At 39.2% G+C, this 24,514-nt stretch overlaps 1 protein-coding gene across 1 annotated transcript in view; it reads left to right on the top strand.

The window, feature by feature from the left end:
* The first annotated feature begins 45 nt into the window (after positions 1-45).
* Positions 46-24,514, top strand: part of NUDCD1 (NudC domain containing 1) — a 40,723-nt gene continuing 16,254 nt past the window's right edge. The window contains 5 exon segments of the mRNA XM_066334956.1: positions 46-283; positions 10,955-11,109; positions 20,665-20,850; positions 22,546-22,605; positions 22,607-22,730. Coding sequence (XP_066191053.1) covers positions 166-283; positions 10,955-11,109; positions 20,665-20,850; positions 22,546-22,605; positions 22,607-22,730 — 643 coding nt within the window. The 5' untranslated portion in view covers positions 46-165.

Genomic DNA, 24,514 nt, shown 5'->3' with positions numbered 1-24,514 from the left:
CCGGGCGCACGGCTCCCTCCGGGCCTGGACTACGGCTCCCAGCATGCACCCGGCGGCCCGGCGCCCGCGCACCCTCTTCCCGTGGTGCTCCGCGGCCGCTGCCGCGCGTTCCCCGAGGGCCCGCGGAGTTGGCGGCGGTTCCCGAAGTTTTCCCGGAGCTGCAGGATGGCGGGCGTCGCCCACTGCTCCCTGCAGGCCAAGCGCCTGCTGCTGGACCCCAAGTTCGAGGGATACAAGCTGTCACTGGAGCCGCTGGCCTGCTACCAGCTGGGGCTGGACGCGGGTGAGGAGCGGGCGCGGCGCGGGGCTGATCCCGCCGAGCATCCCTTGGGCAGCGCGGGGGGGACCGATCTCCCCGCGTTTCCCTTCGTCCCGTCGCGGTGCTCCGCCGCCGGGCAGGCGGCCCTCGGTGCAGGGCGCCCCGAGCTGGGGACTGCCCGGCCCGCAGCGCCGGGAGCCCCGCGCCTCTCGGACGGCGGGGGTTTCAGGGACCGAGCGCTCCGTCTCGGCTTTAATGGTTGTGATCGCGGCAGCTGGCCCGGAGCGTCCGTCGTCCTCCCCGCCACGTGGCTTCGTGATGCATCGAGGTCTCTCACTTGTCAGACCTCTGCCTTGTAGCTGCCTGCTCCTGGTGCGCTTAGTTCCTAAATGAGTAAGGAGACCTGCGTCCTAAATCTGGTCTTGCTTGTGCAGGCAAGGTGAGGCCAGATGGCCAGCTGAGGTAGTTCAAAGTGGAGTGTGAATGGAGCACATGGGGTTTAGAGAAATATATACGATATTAACATCTTATACAAACTTCAGCAAATTAGCAGGTTTTCTTTCTTACTCTGCCCACAGTTCAGAGGTGGATGTTCATGCCATGTATTCCATCCCCTGCTTTCTCTGCCAAGCATCATTAATATTTGAGATCCCGGTCCATTAACGGGCTAATTCATTGAGGAGTACATTAGCACAAAGTCCTGTTGGATATGTGCCTGCAATCTTAGCCATGCCTTGAAATATCTCAGCATTCTGCGTTTACTGATTTGTTAAATTCAGGTCTTTTTGTAAGGTGGATGAATTAGTTTGGTTTTCTTTGTAAAGCTGAGACAATAAACACAATTTGTATGGACTAATTTCTGTCTTTATATATATACTGAATGATATACCTGTCTACAGAGTTACTCATTACATGTTACTTTAGTTTTGTGTACAACATAATTGTGTTCGTAGTAGATCAGAAGGATGTGTTTGCCACGCTGAATTGTCAGCAGTAGGAAGGAAGTTTTTAGATAAATTTTGTATTGAAGGTTAAGTGAATGAGACTGTATCTATGGTAGGACTGGAAAACTTAACGAGAGTAACATTTTTACTGTAAGGCTGCTTTAGGTGTCACCTTTCAAAAGGCAGCCCAAATGCAGGTGAGAGGGTGTGTGTTGTAAGTGTGCTGCAGTTGTGTCACAGACAGCAACAGTGTAGCCTTGGTGCACTCCCTTAGCTTGTCTCTTGTTTGCTCTGCCTATGGTCAAGCAGCCTTTGCGGTTCTTGGATAGTCAGCTGTGCACCTGTCCTAAATAGGTGAGAATTACAAATCTTCATTTAAATACATGAACAGTGGAGTTGCTGCTGGAGAGATGGATCTACTCACTTCTTGTCCATTCAGATATTTAACATAATAGTTACAGTAGCTCCTGTAATAGAGGATTGGTATGTGTGACTGTTCTTTTCTTTCCCCGCTTCCCACAGCACAAAGACCCTGACTCATTTCAGTCTTAGTCAAGTGTCCTACAGAGTCACTAATACTAACTCACTTTTTCTGTTCTGTGTGCACATACACAGATACAGAAACTAGTCCTCTGGAGAGTGAAAAGCTTTTATTGTTGTTCTTGTGTTTTGGAATTAATAACAGGACATGTATCAGGCCTTATCTGTCTTCCAAATGTTTTGATTGCAGCCTACACTTTGGCCATACAGCTGCCTCATTCTCTTTGTTGGTTTTCTTTTGTGTCCTTCAAGGCAGTTTACTTACAGTGCAGAGGTATTCAGCACCTGACTTTGGCATATCCCAGTGTCAGTGGTCTCAGATTTAGGGTATCCTTCCAAAACTTGATTTTTGTGTTGTACAGGAGTAATGGGTTGAGTTGTAGAGACTGGGATGGTGTGTAGGCTGTGGCTTTTTCAAATTATTTTGTGGGAGAAGAATCTGCTTGTGTGCAGATTCAAAGCCTCTAGAACATGATGAGGAGCTTAGTAGTTTTTGGGTTATTAAATCAGTATTTGTCACTGTGTGAAGAATTTGATTTCATTTCCTCAAAGTGAGATTGAGTGCAATAGCTGAAAAAATGTCAAATGTTTAGGAACACTGTCAGTATAATTACTTCTGATTTTATTCAGAGCTGTTTGCAAAAATATTGTAGTAGAATCTGGAACATTAATGTAAAAAGGCAATTGAATTTCTTTTTTTACAGAGAAAGATTTAATGAGTGTTTGTCTCAACTGACCTGAGATTTGTAATTCTGACTGTGTGGCATCCCAAATTTGGTGGCAGTTAAGAGGAATATGTGAGTTTTAGAATACTTGGAATACATGACAATAAAAAGAAATAAGTTCTTGTTCTTAAGTAGAACTGAGTTTTAACTCAGCTGTAGTTGAAGTCTTTATGAAGTGTTATTACAAACTTACATAGTGAATTTTAGAGTATCGATCTTCTCTCAGTATTTCTATCTCTGTTTTTATATTTATCTATTTTCATAAATTTCACTGCTAGGTATAAAATAAAATGACCAAAAAAAATTGCCCTGGGGAATTGATGCAGTCTTCTGCCCCTGGAGCAGGTGGATGGCAGCATGTGGTGTTGTGTGACAGCTTGTGGTGGTTGTCATGTTCCTGAAGACTACAGTCAGCTTCATTTTCTGACCATCATGTAAAACTTAGTTTTCAGTCTAATATATCTTCATCTGGTTGACTATGATTGCCAGGAATTTGCTGTGGTCAGATGTGTGGTTGACAAAGAAATACATTTTAAGAAACTGTTTATTTCTTAGATCTGTGATAAAAGGTGATTTTTCTAGTGATTTTTTAAAAATATATGGTCACAGTGAAGAAGAATGGGGGAAGTGCAATTCCACTCCCCTCCCCTCCCCTCCCCTCCCCTCCCCTCCCCTGTCTTCTTTTCTTCTCTTCTCACTTCTTTGCCTTTCCTTATTCCAACCCATTCTGTTCTCTCCTCCTGCTAATATATTCCAACTAGTAATGAGTCCTGTATTATCATGCTTTTAATTTCTAGCTCTTCATGGTAAATTTTGTCTTTCTCTTTTCATTTTTCGTTTATTTCCCTAACTTATTTTCAAATGTTTCCTTTGCATTGAGTTTTGTAATGCCTTTTTATTAGATCACCAAATGTTTAGGCGGGACAAATGAGCATCTTGTTTGTGGTTTTCTCTTCTGCCCTAATCTAATCTCAGCAGAGTCCAAAGCTGATTCTGTCGGGCAAATCCTTGTCTCCAGCAAGGAACATGTCCAAGTTGCACAACTTTTTTAAAGGATTGAGACCTTTGCTGTTTACTGGTTAGATGTCTCATAATTCCTTTTCCTTTCCATAAGCTTTCCTTTCCCTGAATTCATTCAGATGTGGGTGTCCTTGATCCCTTTCCTCTCTGTCTTGTCTCTTTGGCAGGACCATTGTACCTCTAATGTAGTAGTGGATGCTTTTCAATATAGCTACAGCTGGAAGGCAGAGGAGACATTTGCTCAGACATGGAGCTGCTGTTGCAAGCCAGGAGAATGTGCAGAGAATGCATTCCTTTTATCACATGGATTTATCAATTTTATCACTTTTTTTGAAAAATGGTGGTAATGCATGCCGTTTAGAAGGTCTGCTGCTGTGAAAAGTTGCTCATTAGTAGTGCTACATGGAAAACATATGTTTGTGACTTTTTATGGAGCAAATGGCACTGGTATGTTTGAAACATTTCCAGAGATTTTCATTTGCATTTGCCATTTGCATTTGAAAAATTAAATATAAAAAAGGTGTTTAATGTATGGGAAATAATAAGAAATTTAGAGCTTTTTCAGACATTTACAGCTGTAATTCATAGAAGTTTAAATCTCAGGCATATGTTTACTCAACAACAATGAGATGCTGCCTTTAACAATAAAAGCACTGTTTTTACAAGAAATTACAAGAAAAAGCATTAATGCAGTGTTAGAAGGATCTTTGAATACTGATACTAGAAAATAAATTGTGTCTTCTGCTAATAGACCAGTGTATCTGCAATACAGAATTGCCTCCACTGGGTGGCCTTGCAAAACAAGGCATGACATATTTGATGCCACAAAATATGCTGGTAAAATTACTCTGCATATTTTGTAGTAAAGTTGCTTTCTTGTATTCAGGAAAACATCTTAAAATGGAGGGGCTGATTGGGGGTTGTTCCTCACCCTTTATTTCTCTACCTTTCTTTTTTTTTCATCCCAGTTCTTCAGAGTGTTTGATGGCAGATGTAAGATCTCTCTATTCATTTAAAGTATAAGTTCCTTGATAGTGTTCTTTATTCAGAGGAGTGGGTTTTTTGATGGGGTTTTTTTTTGTTGTTTTGTGGTTTGGGGTTTTTTGTTTGTTTGGTAGTGTTTTTGTTTGTTTGTTTGTTGGTGGTTGTTGTTGTGGTTTGGTTTGGTTTTTTGCATTGAATTGCATTGCATTTCAGACTAATAATTGTTATAATATCCATCTAGGGATCTTATAGTAACAGGTTAAGGATATGTTACTCCTTCTGTTGATTCTTATTAATTACTTTGTATTTAGTGCGTTTGCTTTTCAGTAAAGCATTGTGAGTGCAAATCTTTTCTTCAATTATGTTTAAACTATTTTGAGTCAAGTTATTCTTTTAAAGCATGGAACTAGTAGAGATAAATACAATTCCAAAAAAGTAGCATAATTTTCTTTACACTGGTCCAAAATATCCCATGTAACTGGAGTGTTGGGAAGTAATACTGAAAGCTGAGATTTGGTTTATACTTGCTTTCTTTTCTGGTATAAATATCAATGCATGAATCAATGTTTCTGGGTTACGGTGGTACAGGTGTGTTTATCAGACATTTGAAAGAGACCACGTATCTTTCTGTTGAATAGGTGCCATTGACTGCAGCTTCTTAATTGAACCCAAACAGACTAGTGAACGCATTGAGACTGGTGAATTAGTCTGACTGTTAAAAATCACATAAACAAAAACAAACAAACAAAAACACCCAAAAAATAAAATGGCAGGAAAAAAATTAAAAACCGTAATACAAAACAAACCTAAACCAAACAACAACAAATCAGAAAAAAATCCTGACTAAACAACCAAATTAAAACTCATAAAATTGTAAATGTGAGGCTGAGTAAGGTGATGACTGATTGACATATTTCTTCTTCTCCATTTATGTTAACTTACTTTTCTCCAATTTGTGTTATTAAAGGTCTCAGTTTCTCTTCTCTTTTCTCCTTTATTTTTTGCACTCAGCCCTATTGGTTTTCTCTTTATTTCAAAAGACCATCAAGAAACATTGAACCTTGAAGGCTGTAGAAAGGAAAGAATTAACTTTATCCTAGTGTAGAATCTTCTATAAACTATCTAAGCACATGGTATGTGATAGCAGATGGCAGTTGTGTGCAGATTTCACTTGGTCACAGTATGGGTTTCAATTAATGGGGGATGCAATAGATTCTCTAATTGCTTCATCTTGGCAGAGCTACACATATATATGATATATTCTAAAAGCAGTTGGCTACCTCACTGGAAGTGTTTCATGACAAGACAGTACACATTTGTCAGATTTCCTAGTTTAAAATCACCCATGAATCATATAGTTTCTGACTTCTGTTTATGTGGAATTAGTTACCTATTGCAATAATACAAGGGATTTGGATCTCCTATTCCTGACCCCCTTTATTATTCACGGCTTATAACATCTACAATCTAGAAGACTCAAGGACAGTGAATTCATGTTCTTCCAGATTTTATAAAGTTTATCACCTTACAATCAGCTAATCAGTAGTTTATTGTTCCAAGAATTTTTGTGAAAAGTTGTTAATTTACTTTAGGAATCATCTAGTTTGGAGTATTTAGACTGTTTGTTTAATTACAGTTCTGACAGGAGCAACATAACCAGGGGAGTGGGGAGGGAGAAGTAGAGAAAGGAAACCTTACTGTTTTAGGGTTTTTGTGCTAACAAATCTTTACATGTTTCTGCATGTATATTCTAAGTTCATAGGATCAGCTATACAGGAAGTAGATGCTATGTGCTTGGTTTCACTGAAAATAATTATCCTAGATGATATTTGGTTTGGTCTTTAATTGTTTACAAAACACTTGTATCATCTCTTGTGTCAGGAAAAATATCTCTGTGATAAAGCTTGGTTAGATAAACAGATTTAGAATGCGTTTTCACAATATATTCTTTATTTACAGTATTATTTACAGTAAAATATTCTAATTAATTAAAGTAGGAATTGGAATGGGTAGCAGTCCTTGCCGTTAAAACAGGTGTATTTTCTTGTCACTCCTTTGGTGATATTCTAGCTTGTTTTGAAGGGCCATAGCTTGTGGAACAGTAATTTATTAATTGCAGAGGTACAGAAATCCCTCCTGTGTGGTGAATATGAATAATGATTTGATCTGGCTGAAATGAAAACTGCTAGTCTGCAAATATCAACAGTGATTAGGAGATTAATTGCTGATTATGCTATCATTTTGCAAGCATTTTGTCTAGTATGACTGGATTTTTTATTAATCAGGCAGTATAATCTTGCATAGTTCCCTAAAGCCACTTTTATGTTGATAGCCAGTGTCTCTGATGGGGTCTGCTCTGGGCCATATAGTGATTGTCTGGTTGTTGAGTTTGTGATGGCTGTGCAGTGGTGCTGATGGCACTGCCAAATGAGCTGCTCTTTGCAGGAATTGGTGTTCTGACACAGTAAACTACTTCTGCTGCAGTAGGGTTTTAAGTAGATGCTAAAGAAGAGTAAGAAGTCTGAGTGCTGCTGCAGAGTGTTGTGAATGGTCCCTGTTATGGGGTGAGGTGGGATGGAAGTGAAATTTTGGAAGTAGAAGTTGAAAGATGAGGAACTAAAATAACTGTGAACTGCTGCTATGAGAAGGATTAGCCTTGAGGTGCTTTCCCTGTACTTTGGGCTTGTGTGCTAATCATCATGGACTGATAGAGTTTACTTGTAACTTTCTAAAGCATTTTTTGTGTGTGTTTCAAGATAAGTTCCCTGCAGGAAAGCTAAGAATCCTGGGTTGACTGATGCCTTGGAAAGGCTGACCTGAAACAGAGACTGGACAGAGCTGGAGAATAAAGTATGTATTTATTGAAAGGCCTCCAGGATCCACCTTGGGCAGGACAGGAGCCTGGCCAGGGCTACACCCAAGGTGGACTAAGAATGGTCACAAAATGGACGACCAGTCAGGAGATCTTACATTTTCATAAGTTTTGGTCCATTTGCATATTGGACTTTAGTTGTCCAGGTATAGCTCCAGGTTGTGAGGTGTCATATTTCTTGTTTTCTCTTTTTGGTCTATTGTTTATGCTGTTGGGCTGAAAGTTGTCTTTGGTCCTCAGCAGGAAAAGGATTTGTTTTGTCTACCTACTCTGTTAAGAGAGCTTACTGCCACCTAATATGAGGTTCAGAATTACACCTAAACTGCAGAGACTCTAAAAATATGAGAGCTAAAGCTTAAGGCATCAACTGTACTGGAGAATGAAATGGAGTTTTGGTCTATCTGAGACTATTTACAGAAGGAGGGACTAGACCTCTGCTAATGTTTTTTTGAGATGTTTGGACTACATCCAAGCTGCTTCATATCTGTATAGATATGGAATAGGAGGAAAAAAGCTGCACCTAATTTTAATAAAAACCTGGTTAGTCTGTGACAGATAATCCAGTTCTGATTACTGGTAGTGTTGCCTTTTTCCCAACCTGGAAATGAAACTTGAGATAATTTTAGTAGAGAGGTAATTTAAAAGGGGATCTTTATTTGAAGACCTTCAGAGGCAGTTACGGAAAGATGTCCACAAAAGCCCACTCCCCCCAGGGGTGAATACATTTTAATAGGTTTTAGGAAATTAGCATAATTGATAAAGAGCACCAGTAAGGAGGAGAAGTAGGGATGCAATTTTCCCCCCAAGTCAAGCCCCTTCTCTGGAGCCCCCCTTCAGCACCAGTTGCACTTTGTCCATGAGAGTGTATCTGGAGGGGTTGTTCTTGCCCTTGGTTCCCAGGGAGAGCCAAGATCGTACAGAGCCTTGTACCTCCTGGAGCTTGGAGCTCTGGAATTTGTTTTGTCTTTCTGCTTAGGGAAAGGCCATGGAAAACTACTGGAAAAACTGGTCACTAATACAATAGGCTACAGAGCTACAAATATAAAAGTGTGAAGAACACATAGAACACAGAAAAAAAAAGCAAAACCCGAACAGCATAATTTCCTCTTTATTAATAGATAACAAGACTCCATCTTGTCTAGTCTCTACTCCATATTTAGCCATACTACCAGGTTATATAATCAGTCATCCCACTGGTTGTTATACAGATGCCAACTAGAACTACAGCTACTCTGAATACTTTTTTATCCAGGCTCAGTTTGGTAACCATGATGTGAATGTATTGAAGATACTCAAGTTTCAGTGAGCTCCTCTGAGAGCTACCTGGTGTAGAATGAGTTTGCTTTCAAATTTCAGCCAAATCCTTAGCAATTCTTTCACTCTGATCTGCATAAGAACAACAATCAGTGCTACTGATTTTGTGGTTAGTAGAAAATTAAGAGCCATTCTGTTTTGTCAATAGCCTTAATATGATTAAATATTATATTTGGAATCACAGGTTCATGGACATAGGCCTTATCTTTACCTAGGGGCAAAACTTACCAGGCCAAATTTTCATATCTGATACCACTCTGACAAGTTGTTCTTATGAAGAGTTTTTGGATGCATTTTGGACTAGAGCTACATCCAAATTTTTAGGGTCAAATTTGAATTATGGCTACCAGCTATATAGATAAGAGGTACAAAAGAGCACTTTAAATCACATCATCTTGATTTGTGTCAGTCTCTGTTTTCCAGTTGTCTCAGGAAAAGAGATGTTTTTAACTCTGGAGCAGTGAATTCAGGGTTCTCTGCCAGTGCTTCTGGCATCAGTAGTTGAATAGATGTTTTCTATTTGGAAAAATCTTGCTCGAGTGAATGACTGTAGGTAGCATGCTTCTTGCCTTAAAGAAGGTTGTATTCTAGTAAGCAGCCATTCTTTGCAGTCTTTTTTAACTAGAAAAACTTAGTCTGAAATTTTGATGATATCTTGGGCATTTCTGGAAATTTCAGCCTCACTGAGAGTGCCAAGAACACGGTGAGGGGTTGTTGTTTGTTTGCTTATGATTTTTGTTGTTATTTTGTTTTGTGCTTTTGTTCTTGTTTTTTTTCTAAATACTGCAAGCTAATTCTGCTTTGTACTGTTTTAATCTTTTGCTTTTCAAGTGTTGGTAGATTAGTCCAGAATTCATGACTATGAAATCCATGTAGTTACCTGGAATATTTCTTTTGGCTGCTGTTTTCCTAGATTTGCTATAGAGCAGACTTTTTTCCCTTACTGTAATATAAAGTAGGTTTGACGTTGTTGTTGCATGAGTGTAGCTCTGTCTGACAGAGCCAATCCCAGCCGGCTCCAAGGTGGACCCGACGCTGGCCAGGGCCGAGCCCATCAGCCATGGTTGTAGAACCTCTGGGGTAATATATTGGAAAAGTATAAAAAGCTGCTGCACAAGAACTGCAGCCAGAGAGGGAAGTGAGACTGTGTGAGAGAAACCACTCTGCAGACACCAGGGTCAGTGAGGAAGAAGTGGAAGGAGGTGCTCCTGGTGCCAGAGCAGAGAGTCCCCTGCAGTCTGTGATGCAGACCATGGTGGGAAAGGTTGTTCTCCTGCAGCCCATGGAGGCCCATAGGGGCACAGAGATCCCCCTGCCGCCTGTGAAGGACCCTATCCTGAAGCAGGTGGATGCACCTGACTGAGGCTGTCATGGCATGGAAAGCCTGTGCTGGAGCAGGCTCCAGATAGGACCTGTGAACTCATGGGCAGAGGAGCCCACACTGCAGCAGGTTTGCTGGTAAGACTTGTGACCCCATGGAGCACCCACCCTGGTTCAGTCTTTCCTGAAGGACTATGACCTGTGCAAGGGAGCCACTCTGGGGCAGTTTGTGAAAAACTGCAGCCTGTGGAAAGGGCTCACCTTAGAGAAGTTTGTGGAGGATTGTCTCCTGTGGAAAGACTCCATGCTGGAGCAGAGGAAGAGAGGGAAGAGGAAAGGAAAGAGGACAAATGAGAAGCAGAGATTTGTGGTGAACTGACCTCAACCTCCATTCCCTGTCTCCTGTGCCACTGGAGAGGGGAGAAGGGAGTGACCAGTGGAAGTGAAGTTGAGCCTGGGAAGAAGAGAGGGCTGGAGGGGAATGTGTTTTAACATTTGGTTTATTTCTCTTTACCCTAGTCTGATTGGCAGTAAATTAAACTAATTTCCCCAGGCTGAGTCTCTTTTGCCTGTGACAGTAATAGGTGAGTGATCTTTCCTTGTGCTCATCCTCCCTCATGAGCTCCTCCATCGTTATGTTGTCTCTCCCCTGTCCAGCAGAGGAGGGAAGTGATAGAGTGGCTTCAGTGGGCATCTGGCATCCAGCCAGGGCAATCCCACCACAACAGGCCACTGTAAATGGTAATGGTGATAAGATAATCAAAGCAAATGACTGCAGTGGCCTTTAGAGTGGATGACTTGCTTTCCCAGTTTATGGTGAAGTTTTAAACTATGTCTATATGAGGTATTTTTCTTCAAATAAAGCATACCTATGGAATGAAAATGGAAGAATTATTTCTAAATAATTGTTTTGAATTTTAAATCACTAAAATGTAAATAAATCATCGTTAAAATAGTCTTTTTCTTTTCCCTCCAGCTGTAGCAGAAGTGCAGCTTCGTGATGACCAATATACCCTTGACCACATGCGTGCTTTTGGCATGTATAATTATCTTCACCTTGATTCCTGGTACCAGGATAATGTCTACTATGTTGATCAATTTGGAAGGGTTATGAATCTGTCAGTGACTCTGGTAAGAATAAATCTTTTTTTTTTTAAACTACTAAATTAGCAAAGATGAGAGCAGATGAGATAGAAAATATTGCAAGTAGGATCCAAATGCAAAAACTGGGGGAAGCTATTGTCAGGAAGACAGATCGGTCAACAAGAATGCATTTCACCAGGAAATACAGGAAGAATAAAGAAGAATAAAAGGATTTTAAGTGAGGTTTCTGACTTCTTTGTGTTAATAATATTGCATTAATGTTGCAATAGTGTGTGGCATCCCACCCTTAAGGGGACAGGAGCACTCTGGATGAAGATGCTTGTAGCCAAAAGGGTTCACAAAAGCTTACAGAGTTTTTTTAGTGAGTTACACATTTGGCATGGAAATTGAAATGTTAGTCCCTGATCTCCTGGTACAAACACACAGCAGTGGGCTGATGGGATGTCTGGTCCTGGAGGTGCTGCCTGGGCTTGGTGAGGGTCCCTGTTTATGGGTCAGTTTCTCCACTTGGAAAACAGATGACTCACTTTCTATACAAGTTAGTTATCATGTCCAGTTTGTTTTTCCAGTCCCTTCTGGAAATGGCTTGGAGGGCTTAAGGCATCTCTGGTGGTCTTAATATCCCCCCTGCAGTCCATGTCCACATCCACTTCTCCTCATTATTCCTATATATGTGCTGTACTTTTCTTTAAGAGCCAGAACAAGGATGTTTTTCCCAGAAAAGTGCTGTCCTACCTCTGTGTGGCCCCTGTCTCCAGCCACGTCCTGTTCTTTCTCACAGTGTCTTATTACCAACAAACATGGTTGTGTCCACAGTCTATGGCTATCACTGCTGGAGACACACACATTAGGTCTTGTCTTTTAGCCTTTACATAGTGATACATCTGCTTCCATTCTGGGCAAGATGGGCATGACAACAAGCTGAAGGAAGGGAAAGATGCTTCTTTTCTAGTTGCTTTTCTCTTTCTCCCGGACATTACTTGATGCTTCTTTGCTAACCTGAAAACCTAGTCATTGTATATATGTTAGAATTAGAAATGCTTAATCTAGATGTCATTTGTTGGAGGCAAAAAGATGCTGGTGGCCATGAGGGAACTTGAAATAGTGTAAGCAAGCTAGGCCAAGTCTGAAATTTCTGTTTTTATATTTGTGGTCCTAAGTAATCAAACTTTGTATTTCTTTTGAGCCATTTTAATGCACAGATGCTTTAGTTTCCTTTACAAAAGTATACTCAATTTCAGAGAGGGAAGGACATGGTTCTATGGACACCATGTTTCTGGCACATATAATTGTAGTGCTTGGGCATTAAGGAAAAAAAGACTTGTGTGGAAAGGAAAATACCCATTGTCATACTATCAGACAGTTTTGAGTCATAACCCTGTCAGACAATGAAAACACAAGAGTATGTGTGAGTATCTGAGAGCATGTGACTTAGCCTGTGCAAGGTTCTGGGGACAGAAATTACTAGGTCAGAAGTAAACTAAGAAAAATTCTGAAGCAGTAGTTTTAGATTTCAGGAAATACAGGTTTCCAGTGGATGTGAGGGTGAGAACTGAAGCTGCAAAATAGTTCCTTTGCTTTTCATAGTATATAGCAGTTGGAGACATTGGCAGACTCTTACTGTGACAAAATAATCTTCCAGGACTTCTTCCAAAACTTTGGGGATCATCTTGATTCCTAGTAGAAACATCTGAAAGAAAGCCTTCTCCTAAAAGTGGCTTGTCATAATCTCGTTTTTTGTTTTATCCTTGAGGTTGGTTAACCCTGGCTTGCTGCTGAACATTCACCCAAACACTCTCTCACTCGCCCTATTCAATAAGATAGCAAGAAAAAATGAGAGGAAAGTTTGTGGATGAGGATAAAACCAGGGAGATCATCACTTAGCAGTTACCATGATGGGCAAAACAGACTTGACTTGGGGGAAAATTATTTAATTTATTGCCAATTAGAACTAGTGTAGGATGATAAGAAAGGAGGTCCCACAAATCTTGTACCAGGAATTGCTCCATCGCGTGCTTTTCCATGGGCAACAGTGTGGATATCTGTCCTCTCTGGGTTTCAGGAGGACAGCCTGCTTTTCCATGGTTTGCTCTGAGGGCTGAAGGCAAACCCCTGTTCCACACCCCTGGTGAGTCCAGTGGAGCCAGCTGGAAGGGGCTGTAGGTGCACGGTGCAGCCCTGGCCCCTCCTCACTGAGGGCACCCCTGTAGGTCCCCTCTGCCTGCACAGCACCAACACCCAATACATTCCTTTATTAGGAGGACACTATGTGTGTAAATTGATTTCTTAGCAGATGAAGGATTTTACAACAGGCTATAAATTGACATAAGAAATATTCTTCCCTAGGACCTATTTCAAAATGATGGCACTTGATTAATATCTGGTCACAAGTTTCAGTTCCACCTGAAGGGGGAAATAAAAAGGATTAAACTGAAATAAGTAGGCACCATCTTGTGTCCTAATACATGATACCATGCTGTTTTGCAAAGGAAACAGGTTTGCATATGAATAAAAAGGAATGTGTGTTCAGAAACATCAACAAGGTGTCTCATTACAAATGTGCCCAGCCATATATTAGTAAAATGTATATTAAAAATAAGATTGGTTTTGGCCAAGTACAGCTTACAATTAAAATGAATGTCAGTCTTCTTTAAAACAGAAGATGGAACAGGGTAATGGGGTAATGTGTTCATCCTAAAATCAGAGTGAAAGAACATGTAGGCTTTCTAACACATCATTATTTCTAGTTGTATTTCTTATTTTAGTTGCAGCTTTGATTCTAATATGACCATGTGTTGGTTATCCATCTATCATGAATTATCCGTGCAACTTAGATGTTTAAAAAGATGTCATCTAGGAAGGGAAAGAAGTGCATATAACACCTTGCGACTTGCTCAAAATCACACGTAATTGAAAAAAGTGATCAACACAAGCAGTTCTTCTGTACTGATGAATGAGTATTCAGGTGGAGTTTTTGTACCAGACTGAGGAAATTGTTACTTTAACTTGGCTGGAAATGCTGTATAATAGCTTTAACCTTCTCCTGTTACAGCGGTTGGACTTTTTTCATTCAGTATGCCAGCAGCAATCAGTACTTTGCTTTAAACACCCAATGGGTAGGACAGTGATGGGATTACTAATCTGAGATCTTTTTAATTGCTCTTTTTTTACATCTGACTCAACTTTGTTGATGACTCAGTGTTTGTGGCATTCAAATATAGCTGCAAAACATTCCAAGTTTTCTCCTTTAGCAGTGGACTTGATTTCTTGACCTAAGCTCTTCTTGCAAAGACAACTTGGTTTCTTTTATGCTTAAATAATCAATTGAAAAATTGTGGTAATACGAACTCTTCTCACACTTAATTAAAATCCTTAATGATGAATATATTTTCATCTTTTTAATTTCCAGTAAGAATTAGCTATGGAATACTGTTTCTGTAACTTCCAGTTAACTTCAGTTGAGAACAACTGTTAGTGGCACCAGACACAATATGGGAATTTGAAACAAGTCAGAATAAGACAGCAGATAGAGAACAACAAAATCCATCAGTGTTGTGTTTCAGAGTTTTAAATACTTGTCTCTTTGTTATTCAGAATGCTGAGTAAAGACATTTTTTCAGTTGAAGATATGTGTGAAATGCCTTGATATTTTGACTTTTCATAGAAACATAGTCTTGTATTTGTTGTTTCTACTTTGTGGGAATTACCATATGACTTATAACTTTTATTTCTCCTTTCTTTTTTTATTCCTTTAGTCTTTTCTCATTCTCTTGTATTTCCTTGAAAAAATATTTCTTTTATTTTAAATCTTTTATAAAATATCTCATGTTTGTACAGTATTGTCATTTAACCCCAGCTGACAACTAAGTACAATGCAGCTGCTTGTGCACTGCTGCTCTCCATCCCCAGAAGGATGTGGAGGAGAACCAGAAAAAGGTAAAACCCACAGGTTGAGATAAGAACAGTTTAACAATTTATATAAAGCAAAACTTAATAATAATAACAACAAGAATAATGATAGTAAAAAGAGAGAAATAAAACAAGGCAAAACAAGTGATGGACGAAGCAGTTGCTCACCAGCACTGACCAATGCCCAAGCAGTCCTGAGTTGTATTAGCCTGTTCATGCTGGTATAATACAGGACTATAGACTCTCACCATCCTCTCATGCTTCTAAGCAGGGAGTTACTATTACCCCAGTAAACCACCTGGTAAACAAGGAAACAGACGAAATCTAATCTTGACACAAGGGGATTGAGAGGAGGTTTTGTTTTCATCTTCAAGGAAGTCCATCCTTTCCATTGTCAGAATGAAATTAGAGACTGTTCTAGTAAATGCCTAAAGTTAAATTAGTGAACAGAAAGGTAGTAAATAAGATAATTTCCTTTCTTGCCTTTTGAAAGAGAGGCTTTGTAGTAAAGGTGATTTTTAACTTTTTCAGGAGATTGAGTTCTGAAATTCCTGCTCAATGCTGATAAATCTGATGTGAGCTTTAAAAGATGAAGTAGTTGATAGTTTTTTATTTTCATTGCATCCAAAACTATTCAAAGCTTACTGTTAAAATTCACTTGAAGGCTGACAAAAGTGTGGTCTTCTGTAATGTTGTATAGTATACCCCTGTAAGTCACTGTTAAGAGGAATGATGCTTCCTCTTTCCTCCTTTAATGATAAGATACACATGATTTTGACTTTTTTTTCCCTAGGCTCAGTAATCATTCCTAATTACAATGGAAAAACTTTTCTACTCTGTAGGGAAAAAATGCCTTTCAGTGAAATCTAAAAATTAAATAAAATATGAGGCAGCCAAATTGATCTGGTGATTGTGTGATATTTGTTTGGGTTGTGGGTTTGGTTTATTTGGGGTCTTTTTCCTTTTAATTCTTTCGTTCTCCCATTCTAAGGTTTTGTAAATTTGCAGAATAGTCCAAAGGGTGTAATGATACAGAAACTCCAGAAACTGGCCCTGAATGCTCCTAATAATTAAAAATTTGCAAATTTTCCATTGCAGGTTTTATAATCTTCTTGTAGCACACAGTAATCTCTAATATGAATTTAAGTAGACCCAAAAGGCAAGCAGGCTATCTTCTTGTTATATGGCCTTTTTTTTGCTCTTGCTTATTAAAATGATACTTACCCAAATGCAATTTCTCTTGCTTACCTTTCAGCATGTGTTAAGTGTACATCTGATTTTACTAACACCTGGAAAATGGGAAGGATTTGAAATCCCCTCGAGGGTGGGGTTCTCAATAAATGAGGCCACTGGACACTTTGCATTCACAGTGTGCTCTCTCTGTATTGCATTCATGTGCCCAAGTGCAAAGGACTCTTGGAGGTGGTCCTTCATATGTATATTTTTGGCTGCCTTATTTCACAGAGCAGAATGAGGAAGTTTCTTTTGCTAGAAGATTATTCCCCCCCAAGCTACTGATTGTTTGAGTAAAAAAATAGAAAAACAGATGTTAAATGATTTGTGGCTGAAGGAACAAGGTCTGTAATGAGACACAGTTTTAACCTTGAATGTTTTCTCTGCTGTTTCTTAGTTCTCATGCTTTGCAATGTTAAGGCTGGGCCTGAGACTAAGAAGCATTTTGTGTCACAGAATCTATAATTACTTTTTTTCCCACCCAGCTTGTCAATACAAAAATATGCTTCTGTTTGTGCTTCCTTTTACATACATGTCAATATCTCAAAACTGTACCTGTAATATATTCCAAATTTTGTTTTTTCTTTTTTTACAAGTACATTTCTTTGTAAATATACTTTCATCTTACTGACAGCAATGCTGATCTTTAGTAATGAGGGAAGAATTTCCTCCTGTTAAACAGAGGTTTCTGATTTGTGAACCTTCATAAATAATTATTTATCAACTGACTGAAATGAGCTTAGTAAATAAATCAAAAAATAGTTTTCATTGGCTCTATAACCATATTTTATGTTCTCAACATGGTCTGTTTGTCTTCTCTACATGACTTCCTTGTGAAGAGAAAGCCGCTGTCTCTTTGTGGCCACCCAGGGATACTGTGATGAGGTCTCCCCTGATCTTCTCCAGGGAGATGAGGCCTAACTCCTTCAATCTTCTCACACAGGGAGATTCTCCAGTCACTTGATGGTGTTCATGGCTGTCCTTTGCACCTTTTCCAATCTGTCCATACCTTCTTTTAACATTACTCCAGGTGGGGCCTGACAATCACTGGGTAGTGTGGGATGATTGATACAGTTAACATGTGGCCAGTGTTATGCGCCATGTAAATGTATCAGTCTCTGAGGGTCCAGCCCTTGCAGATTGGTATAAATAATCTTCAGAGGTGCTCTGTAAAGTAAAGGTTTAATAAATGAAAAATAACAAATGTTACAGAAAACAAAAGAAAAAGCTGTGCACAGGTGTCCGAGAAACCCTCTGACACCCTGGTAGAAACACTAAAAAGCCTCTTAGTTCCTTTGTGCTCCTTCCTAAATACTGAATGTATTAAGAGAGCAGGACTTGAAGAACAGCAAAAAGGTTCAATAGGAACTTCTCTCTTGGCACTGAGCCAATCACGGTCAGGGCAGCAGAGAAGTTTCTGGGTTGTTTACCTTATACAAATGCAAGGGGTGAGTCTTAAACTTTTCCCTATATGGAAAACACTTACTGGGTGTGGGAAATGCACTCCTCCAGATGATCACATCTCTTATCTCTGCTAGTGATACTTCTGCAGATGCAGCCCAGGATCAAATTTACCTTTGATGCTGCAGCATTGCACTGCTGACTTATGGTCAGCTTGTTATCCCCATGGTCTCAGGTCCTCTTCATCATGGCTTCTCTCTGCCACACGGATCCTGGCCTGTTCTGAGCTCTCTAGTTGCTCCATTCCGGGTGCAGGACTGTGCTTGTCTTTGCTTATTTTTCCCAGCATTCTTGCTGCCCCACTCTTCCAGGCTCTCTGTGCCACATGGCTTTCACTTGCAGATACACATGTCTACCTCACCACCTAGTTTAGTGTCATCAGCAGATGTGGTGAGGGTGCTTTCAGTCCCATCATTCGGTACCTTATGAAGATGCTCAGTGTGGGGGGCCTGAGGGACCTCACCTGTGACAGACTGCCAGCCCATTTTATTTAACAGTTTCTTAGTTCAGGTGAAAAACTTCAAATGGTTAAGTTCTATTTCAGTTATTTAAAAGATTTTAGAGCTGTCACTGCGATGTTCCTGAATCTCCAGTTTGCATCTTCTATTTTTCTGTGAGAATATTTTGTTTATGCTGCAGCCTTGTCTACTTCATAAGTAGCTGATTGCTGTATTGCTGATAAAGCATGTCCTGACTGGTTTTTAAACTGTCAGCCAAATTCTTTTCAAATTATCAAGATTTTGTTAAGAGCTTTCTTTTAACCTACAAGCCTTTTGGATATTCAGAGATTAGTTCAACACAAAAAATGGAGGTAAACCTTAGTCCTAAGCAGGCAGCAGCATGGCTGACATTCCATGAGCCAAATAATGAGCAGAAAGTCAGTCACTAAGTCTTATTCAGCAAAGAAAAAGCTGTATGTGAGAGTGAAGGTAGAAGATAAAGAATAATCCCCAAAGATAGGCTAGAAGACATGCTGCTATACTTAATGAAAACAGTTGGAAATCCAATTTTCAGCATAAAAGCAGGGTTTTTTCCTGTTAGAATTAGCAGGAAATTGAGAACACAACACAGAATAAAAGCAGACTTATGGGAACAATTACTAGAAATATAGATGAAATTGTTAATCTGACATCCATTTTGCACTGTTATTGAATCAAGCTGATTTGTGTAAAGTTACCAGAGCAGGAAATAATGGAATTTTGGGGGGGGCAAAATGTAGTGCTATGCATAATTTTTAGAAAGTCCATATGTCTTGATTGTTTGCTGAAGAATTGTATCGTCTGTGCAACTTGTTCACAATAGTGTCTCAGTTTATTCCTGCTCAAAAGCTATCTGTAGTTCAGTGTAAAAAAGAATGCAGTGTGGCACTATGCTAAATAAACTTATCCTGTTGTAGTAGAATCAGAGGATTGTTGAGGTTGAAAAAAGCCTTTTAGGATGGTTGAGTCCCACCAGTCACCCAGCACTGCTAAGTCTGTCACTAAATTGTGTCCCTAAGTGCCATATCCACAGATTTTTGAAAAATATCCAGGGATGGTGACTGCACCAAATATCCTGGGCAGCCTGTTCCAGGGTTGTTTCCTTCTGTGAGGAAATTTTTCCTAATATCATCTAAGCCTCTCCTGGAGCAACTTGAAGCCATTTCCTCTTGTTCTGTCACTTGTTAATTAGTGAAAAAAGACCAACCTTCACCTGATTACAACCTCCTTTCAGGTAGTTGTAGAGACCATAAGATCCTCTGTGAGCCTGCTTTTCTCCAGGTGAAGCAACCCCAGCTCCCTCAGCTGCTCTGCCCCTCACAGGACTTGTGCTCCAGACGCTCCCCCAGCTCCATTGCCCTTCTCTGGACACACTTCAGCCCCACAGTATATTTCTTATAGTGAGGAGTCCAAACCTGAACCCAGGACCTGAGGTGCCAGCCTCACCAATGCCCAGTAAAGGGGGATGGTCTCTTGTCTAATCCCTGCTGGCCACAGTATTTCTGATCCAGGCCACAATGCCATTGGCCTTTTTAGCTGCCTGGACGCTTGTTGGCTCATTTTCAGCTACAGCTGGCCCACACTCCTGGTCCTTTTCCACTGGGCAGCTTTCCAGCCACTCTGCCCACAGCCTGTTATGCTGCCTGGGGTTGTGACCCAAGGGCCAGGCCCAGCACTTTTCCATAATGATCTTCTTACCGTTGCCCTTGGTCCATCAATCCAGCCTGTCCAATCCCTCTGCAGAGCCTTCCTACCCTCCAGCAGATCAACACTCCTGCCCAGCTTGGTGTCTTTTGCAAACTGACTGAGGGTACCCTCAAATCCCTCATCCAGACAATTGATAAAAGTATTAGACAGGCTGGCCCCAATACTGAGGCCTGGGGGAGGCACCATTCCTGACTGGCCATCAACTGGGTTTAATTCCGTAGTATAATAATGTGATAGAAAAGTTATTGAAAATGTGATACGAATTAGCACAGCTTTTTTGCTGGCTAATCATAGGTGTTACTTCTCTAACTTGTTGAATACAGTGACCACTGAATAAAGCTGAGAATTATATTTGCCAGTTGTGCAACAGAATGAGCTAAAGTTCTTTTAAATTTACAGGTGAGTTGTATGTACTAGTTTGAGTACAGTTCTGTGGCTTTCAGTTCTTTTTAAGTGTCCACATTTTTCCTGAGACTAGAATTATTTGAGGTAAGTGGTTATTATATAGGAATGCTAGGGAAAATAAAAGCCTTTTCTAATGCAAAATATAATTACTGCTTAAAATTGAAAAAAAAAGTGCTGAAATACCAGTTAGAAACCAGTTTGATGAATTTTCCACACCTTTTCCACATATGTGGGAATTATGCTTGCTACCTACTTTTTTCCAAATATGTTGATGATACACAGAACTGGTACATTGCTACTGAGATTTATTAGTCTTAATTTGCCTATGATATTTACTGAAATTAATAAATACTTCATAAAATCTTAGTTTATTACTGGTTTTTTATAGGACACTGCTCTGCAAAAGCCAAGAGAAGTTTTCAGGCTACCTACAGACTTGACTGCATGTGATAATCGCCTTTGTGCTTCGATGCATTTCTCATCCTCCACGTGGGTTACCCTTTCTGACGGTACAGGAAGACTCTATTTAATTAAATCAGGCAAGCGTGGAAGCAGTGCCTCTGAAAAGTGGGAGGTAAGTCCTGCAGTGATGTGTTTAGGAGTTGCACATATATCCCTATCAAAGTGATCTAACTGCATTAATAATGGCATTTGTTATCCTACTTGCACACAACAAATATAATTGTTACATTTCTACCTGAAACTGTGAGTCTCATGTTCTGTGGTTAGTTCCCTCTTCATTTATGAAAGATGAATCTGGTAAAAGTGCCCCACATTTTGCATCTATTTATCTATTAGAGGGTAGTTTCCTAAGAAATCACAGATGTTTTAGTATTGGCAGAAATGTATGTGTATATACTGAAGTGGAAGATTTCAACATGATGGATTAGCTCCTTTCTCTACATCTTTTGAGAGTTCAGTAAAGGAAATTGATCATCCTGGTTTTAGATGCTTGGTAATAAATACCATCTGGTTTTTATTCTGTTCTGTGTGAGAATGCTGACACATAAATAAGTTACATTGAAGTTGTCAGTGTAACAAAATATGAGATTTATATCTGAGGTTCTGTCATCATTTAAATTGACTTGTTGAGTATGTAGAGCACGCAGTGGTTAGAGTTGTGTTAATGTGACAACCCTATAAATCCTCAAGCTCTCAGGTTTCAGTAACAGCTGGATTGAGTCTATACAATTCAACTGCTGCAACTTGAATTCTTTGTAATTTATTCTTTCATTTTCATGTGTGAATCTTCTAGCAAATAATGTTATTTTCTTCTTCTCTGTTGTTTGGATTAACTGTTTTTTATCTTCTTCCGTTTTTTGCTGAATGAGTACTTTTTGAAAAAAGCTGGAATACTGGGTTTTAGAGTTAAAATTTCCAGCTGTAGGTGCCAAATGTCTCATGCTCTAAGATAGGGAATCCTTCTGTATGAAATCGATGAAATCATTTTCATATTATATAAATAATTTTGATGAATGAATGAAATTTATAACTTTAGATTCATAATTAATGACATTTATTCGCAGTAGTGCTTATTAGCTTTTTAATATGACAGTAATAGATTATGTATTCTTCCTACCTAGCCACATTTAAATATCAGGTAGACTTTTCCAATCCATGTGCATAAATAAAAATGCAATCATTTCTAACCCCAGCTTCCTCTAAACATGAATAATTATTCTCCTTCATTTCATTATAGCTTTTTTGGTTTTTACTTCATAGCGGAGGAAAATGAGATCTCTTTGCAAAGCTAAATAATGGCATGTTTGATGATTGAACACTGGCAGTGATGCTTTGGACCCTTTATGTCATGTTTGCGCAAGTTGTGGTCTGCAAAGTTAATCAGAATGTTGAAATATCTAGAGAACTAGTGAGGGCCTTGGGGAAATGCCTACATTTTCTTGAGTGTGAGACACTTTGTCCAGTTGATAGGCAGTGTTGATGGACCCTCTCATTTTCATCAGTATCTCTGTTTATTTACAGTGCTAAACAGCCACAATGCTGACAGGTTTGGGGATCTTTGTGCTTTGTTTAATGGGCTCTTATAATGATTGTTCAATATAGACAATAATGTTTAAAAACTTTTCAGTACAGTAGCTTGATAGCCACAGAAGAGGAACCAAAAATGTGTGACATTTCTGGGTTCATACTGGCAGAGATTTGTAGGAGACTGTTACTGATTGACATTCACTGAAGCCCTTCCCTACTTTTCAAGAGCAAGACTTCCAGCTTTAACTGTCTCACTTTTTATTTTATTTTTGTCTTCTAGATTGTGTTTAATGAAGAAATGGGAAGTCCATTTATTGTAGCACACAGTGTTTTTCATTTATAAATCTGATGCACATTCACTAACTGTCCTGCTGCTTAGGGTAGAAAAAGATGAGCTGGACACAAAAGGAAGTGGATTTCATGTTACATTGGAATGGGTTACAATTGCAGAAGAAAAGAGGGTAAGTGTTTTACATTTAATTATTGGTGAGTAATGTTTTAAAAAAATAAAAGCCATGTTTTTTATTCTTTGTCTTACAAGTTATTTTTCCACAGTTTCTGGTATTTCTTTTCCACAGCTTAGATTTTCCATAGGTAATTTTTTATGTTTTGAGATCAAGTTATTGGTTATAGACTGAAATTTTGACAGGCATTCAGAAAGCTGGAAGAAGTAAAGTTTTGCACTTGTGCATTAAGATAACCAGAAAACAAGATAGCATTTTACTTGAATGTTATGAAATGCAATTTCCGTTTAGCTTGGTCTTGTAAACTTGAGGTTATATGGAACTATTTCTAAGTAATGTCTTTTGTATTTTTTACAATATTGTACAGCTGGATATGGCTCTTTGGTTATGTTTTTTTTGTTTTTTTTTTTACCTTCCAATTAATGAGGTAGTGGGATTTGAAGTAGTATGAGATAAATGTAAGACATGTAACATAAGAAGTAAATACTTAATATTCTAGGTTTCCCTGCAATAGGAGTATGAAGTTACTCCATTAATTTTTAGACCAACAGATGAGAACAGTTAGTATATTAATACCTACTAATTAATATTTTACCCTAATAAAATTGACAAATATACTTATATAGTCAACATGACGGTGTTATAGGTACATGAAATACGTACATATATATGTATGACCATATATATGTACATGAAATATGTACAGTATATATGTACATATATATGTGCATTAAATGTCATGATTTACTTGAAGATTACAAGACCCTATGTGTCATTGTCTGATTTAAAGATGTGTGAATTAAATTAATAGGCATTCTGGAATGATTGTGATATAGTTCTGCTCATATTTTCCAAGAAATAAAATTTTGATACTGACAGAACAAGGTCTTTAACTAGTTGAACTAAAGTAGTTGAGGCATACTGTGATGCTACTATCCAAATGTTCTTCCATCTCCTACATGCATAGAATGGATAACAGCACAGAATAGAATAGTTCATTTAGAAGTGACCTACAACTGTCATCTAGTCCAACTGCCTGGCCAGCTAAAGCCTGTTGTTAAGAGTATTGTCCAAATGCCTCTTAAAACACTGACAGATTGGGCTTTGCCCATCTCTCAAGGAAGCGTGTTCCAGTGTTTAACTACCCTCTCAGGAAATAAATGCTTCCTTATGTCCAGTCTGAACCTCATCTGGTGCAGCTTTGAACCATTCCCACACATCCTGTTAATGGAAAACCAAGAAGAAGAGCTCAGCATTTCCATCTCCACTCCCCCTAGGAAGACTGTAGATGGCAATGAGGTTGCCCTTCAGCCTCATTTTCTCTAAACTAGATAAGCATGAAGTCCTCACCTAGTCTTGACAGGACATTCTTTCCAGCCCATCCACTGGCTGTGTTGCCTTCAGTGGCTTTAGTTATATTTTCTGCTGTTTGAAACCTTGGATGATGGAAATATTTCTCAGAGAGCCACGTGAGACCAACTGCCTTGTGCTTTTGTGGCCAGCTCAACAAGAGAAAGAAACCTCTGAACATTACTGTTTATAACTTAGAAGGAAAACTAAATCACTAGCCCTGCCAGTCTAGAACTGAAGACTGTTATTCATGTGAGCACCAACACAGACTTTTACTATATTTTTTAATACTGTACACTTCCATAAAAAAATTCTTTTTACATTGTGTGTTTTATAACTTATGACAGATATTCTTGGAATCCCTAAAAGTGGATTTAAAGAATCTTTCAAAAGTCTTGACAGTTCTCCAGCATTTCCAGGGAACAGAAAGTTTTG

Source organism: Sylvia atricapilla, chromosome 1 (assembly GCF_009819655.1).
Source record: "Sylvia atricapilla isolate bSylAtr1 chromosome 1, bSylAtr1.pri, whole genome shotgun sequence".
Lineage (NCBI taxonomy): Eukaryota > Metazoa > Chordata > Aves > Passeriformes > Sylviidae > Sylvia > Sylvia atricapilla.
This window is presented reverse-complemented; position numbering and strand designations above follow the sequence as displayed.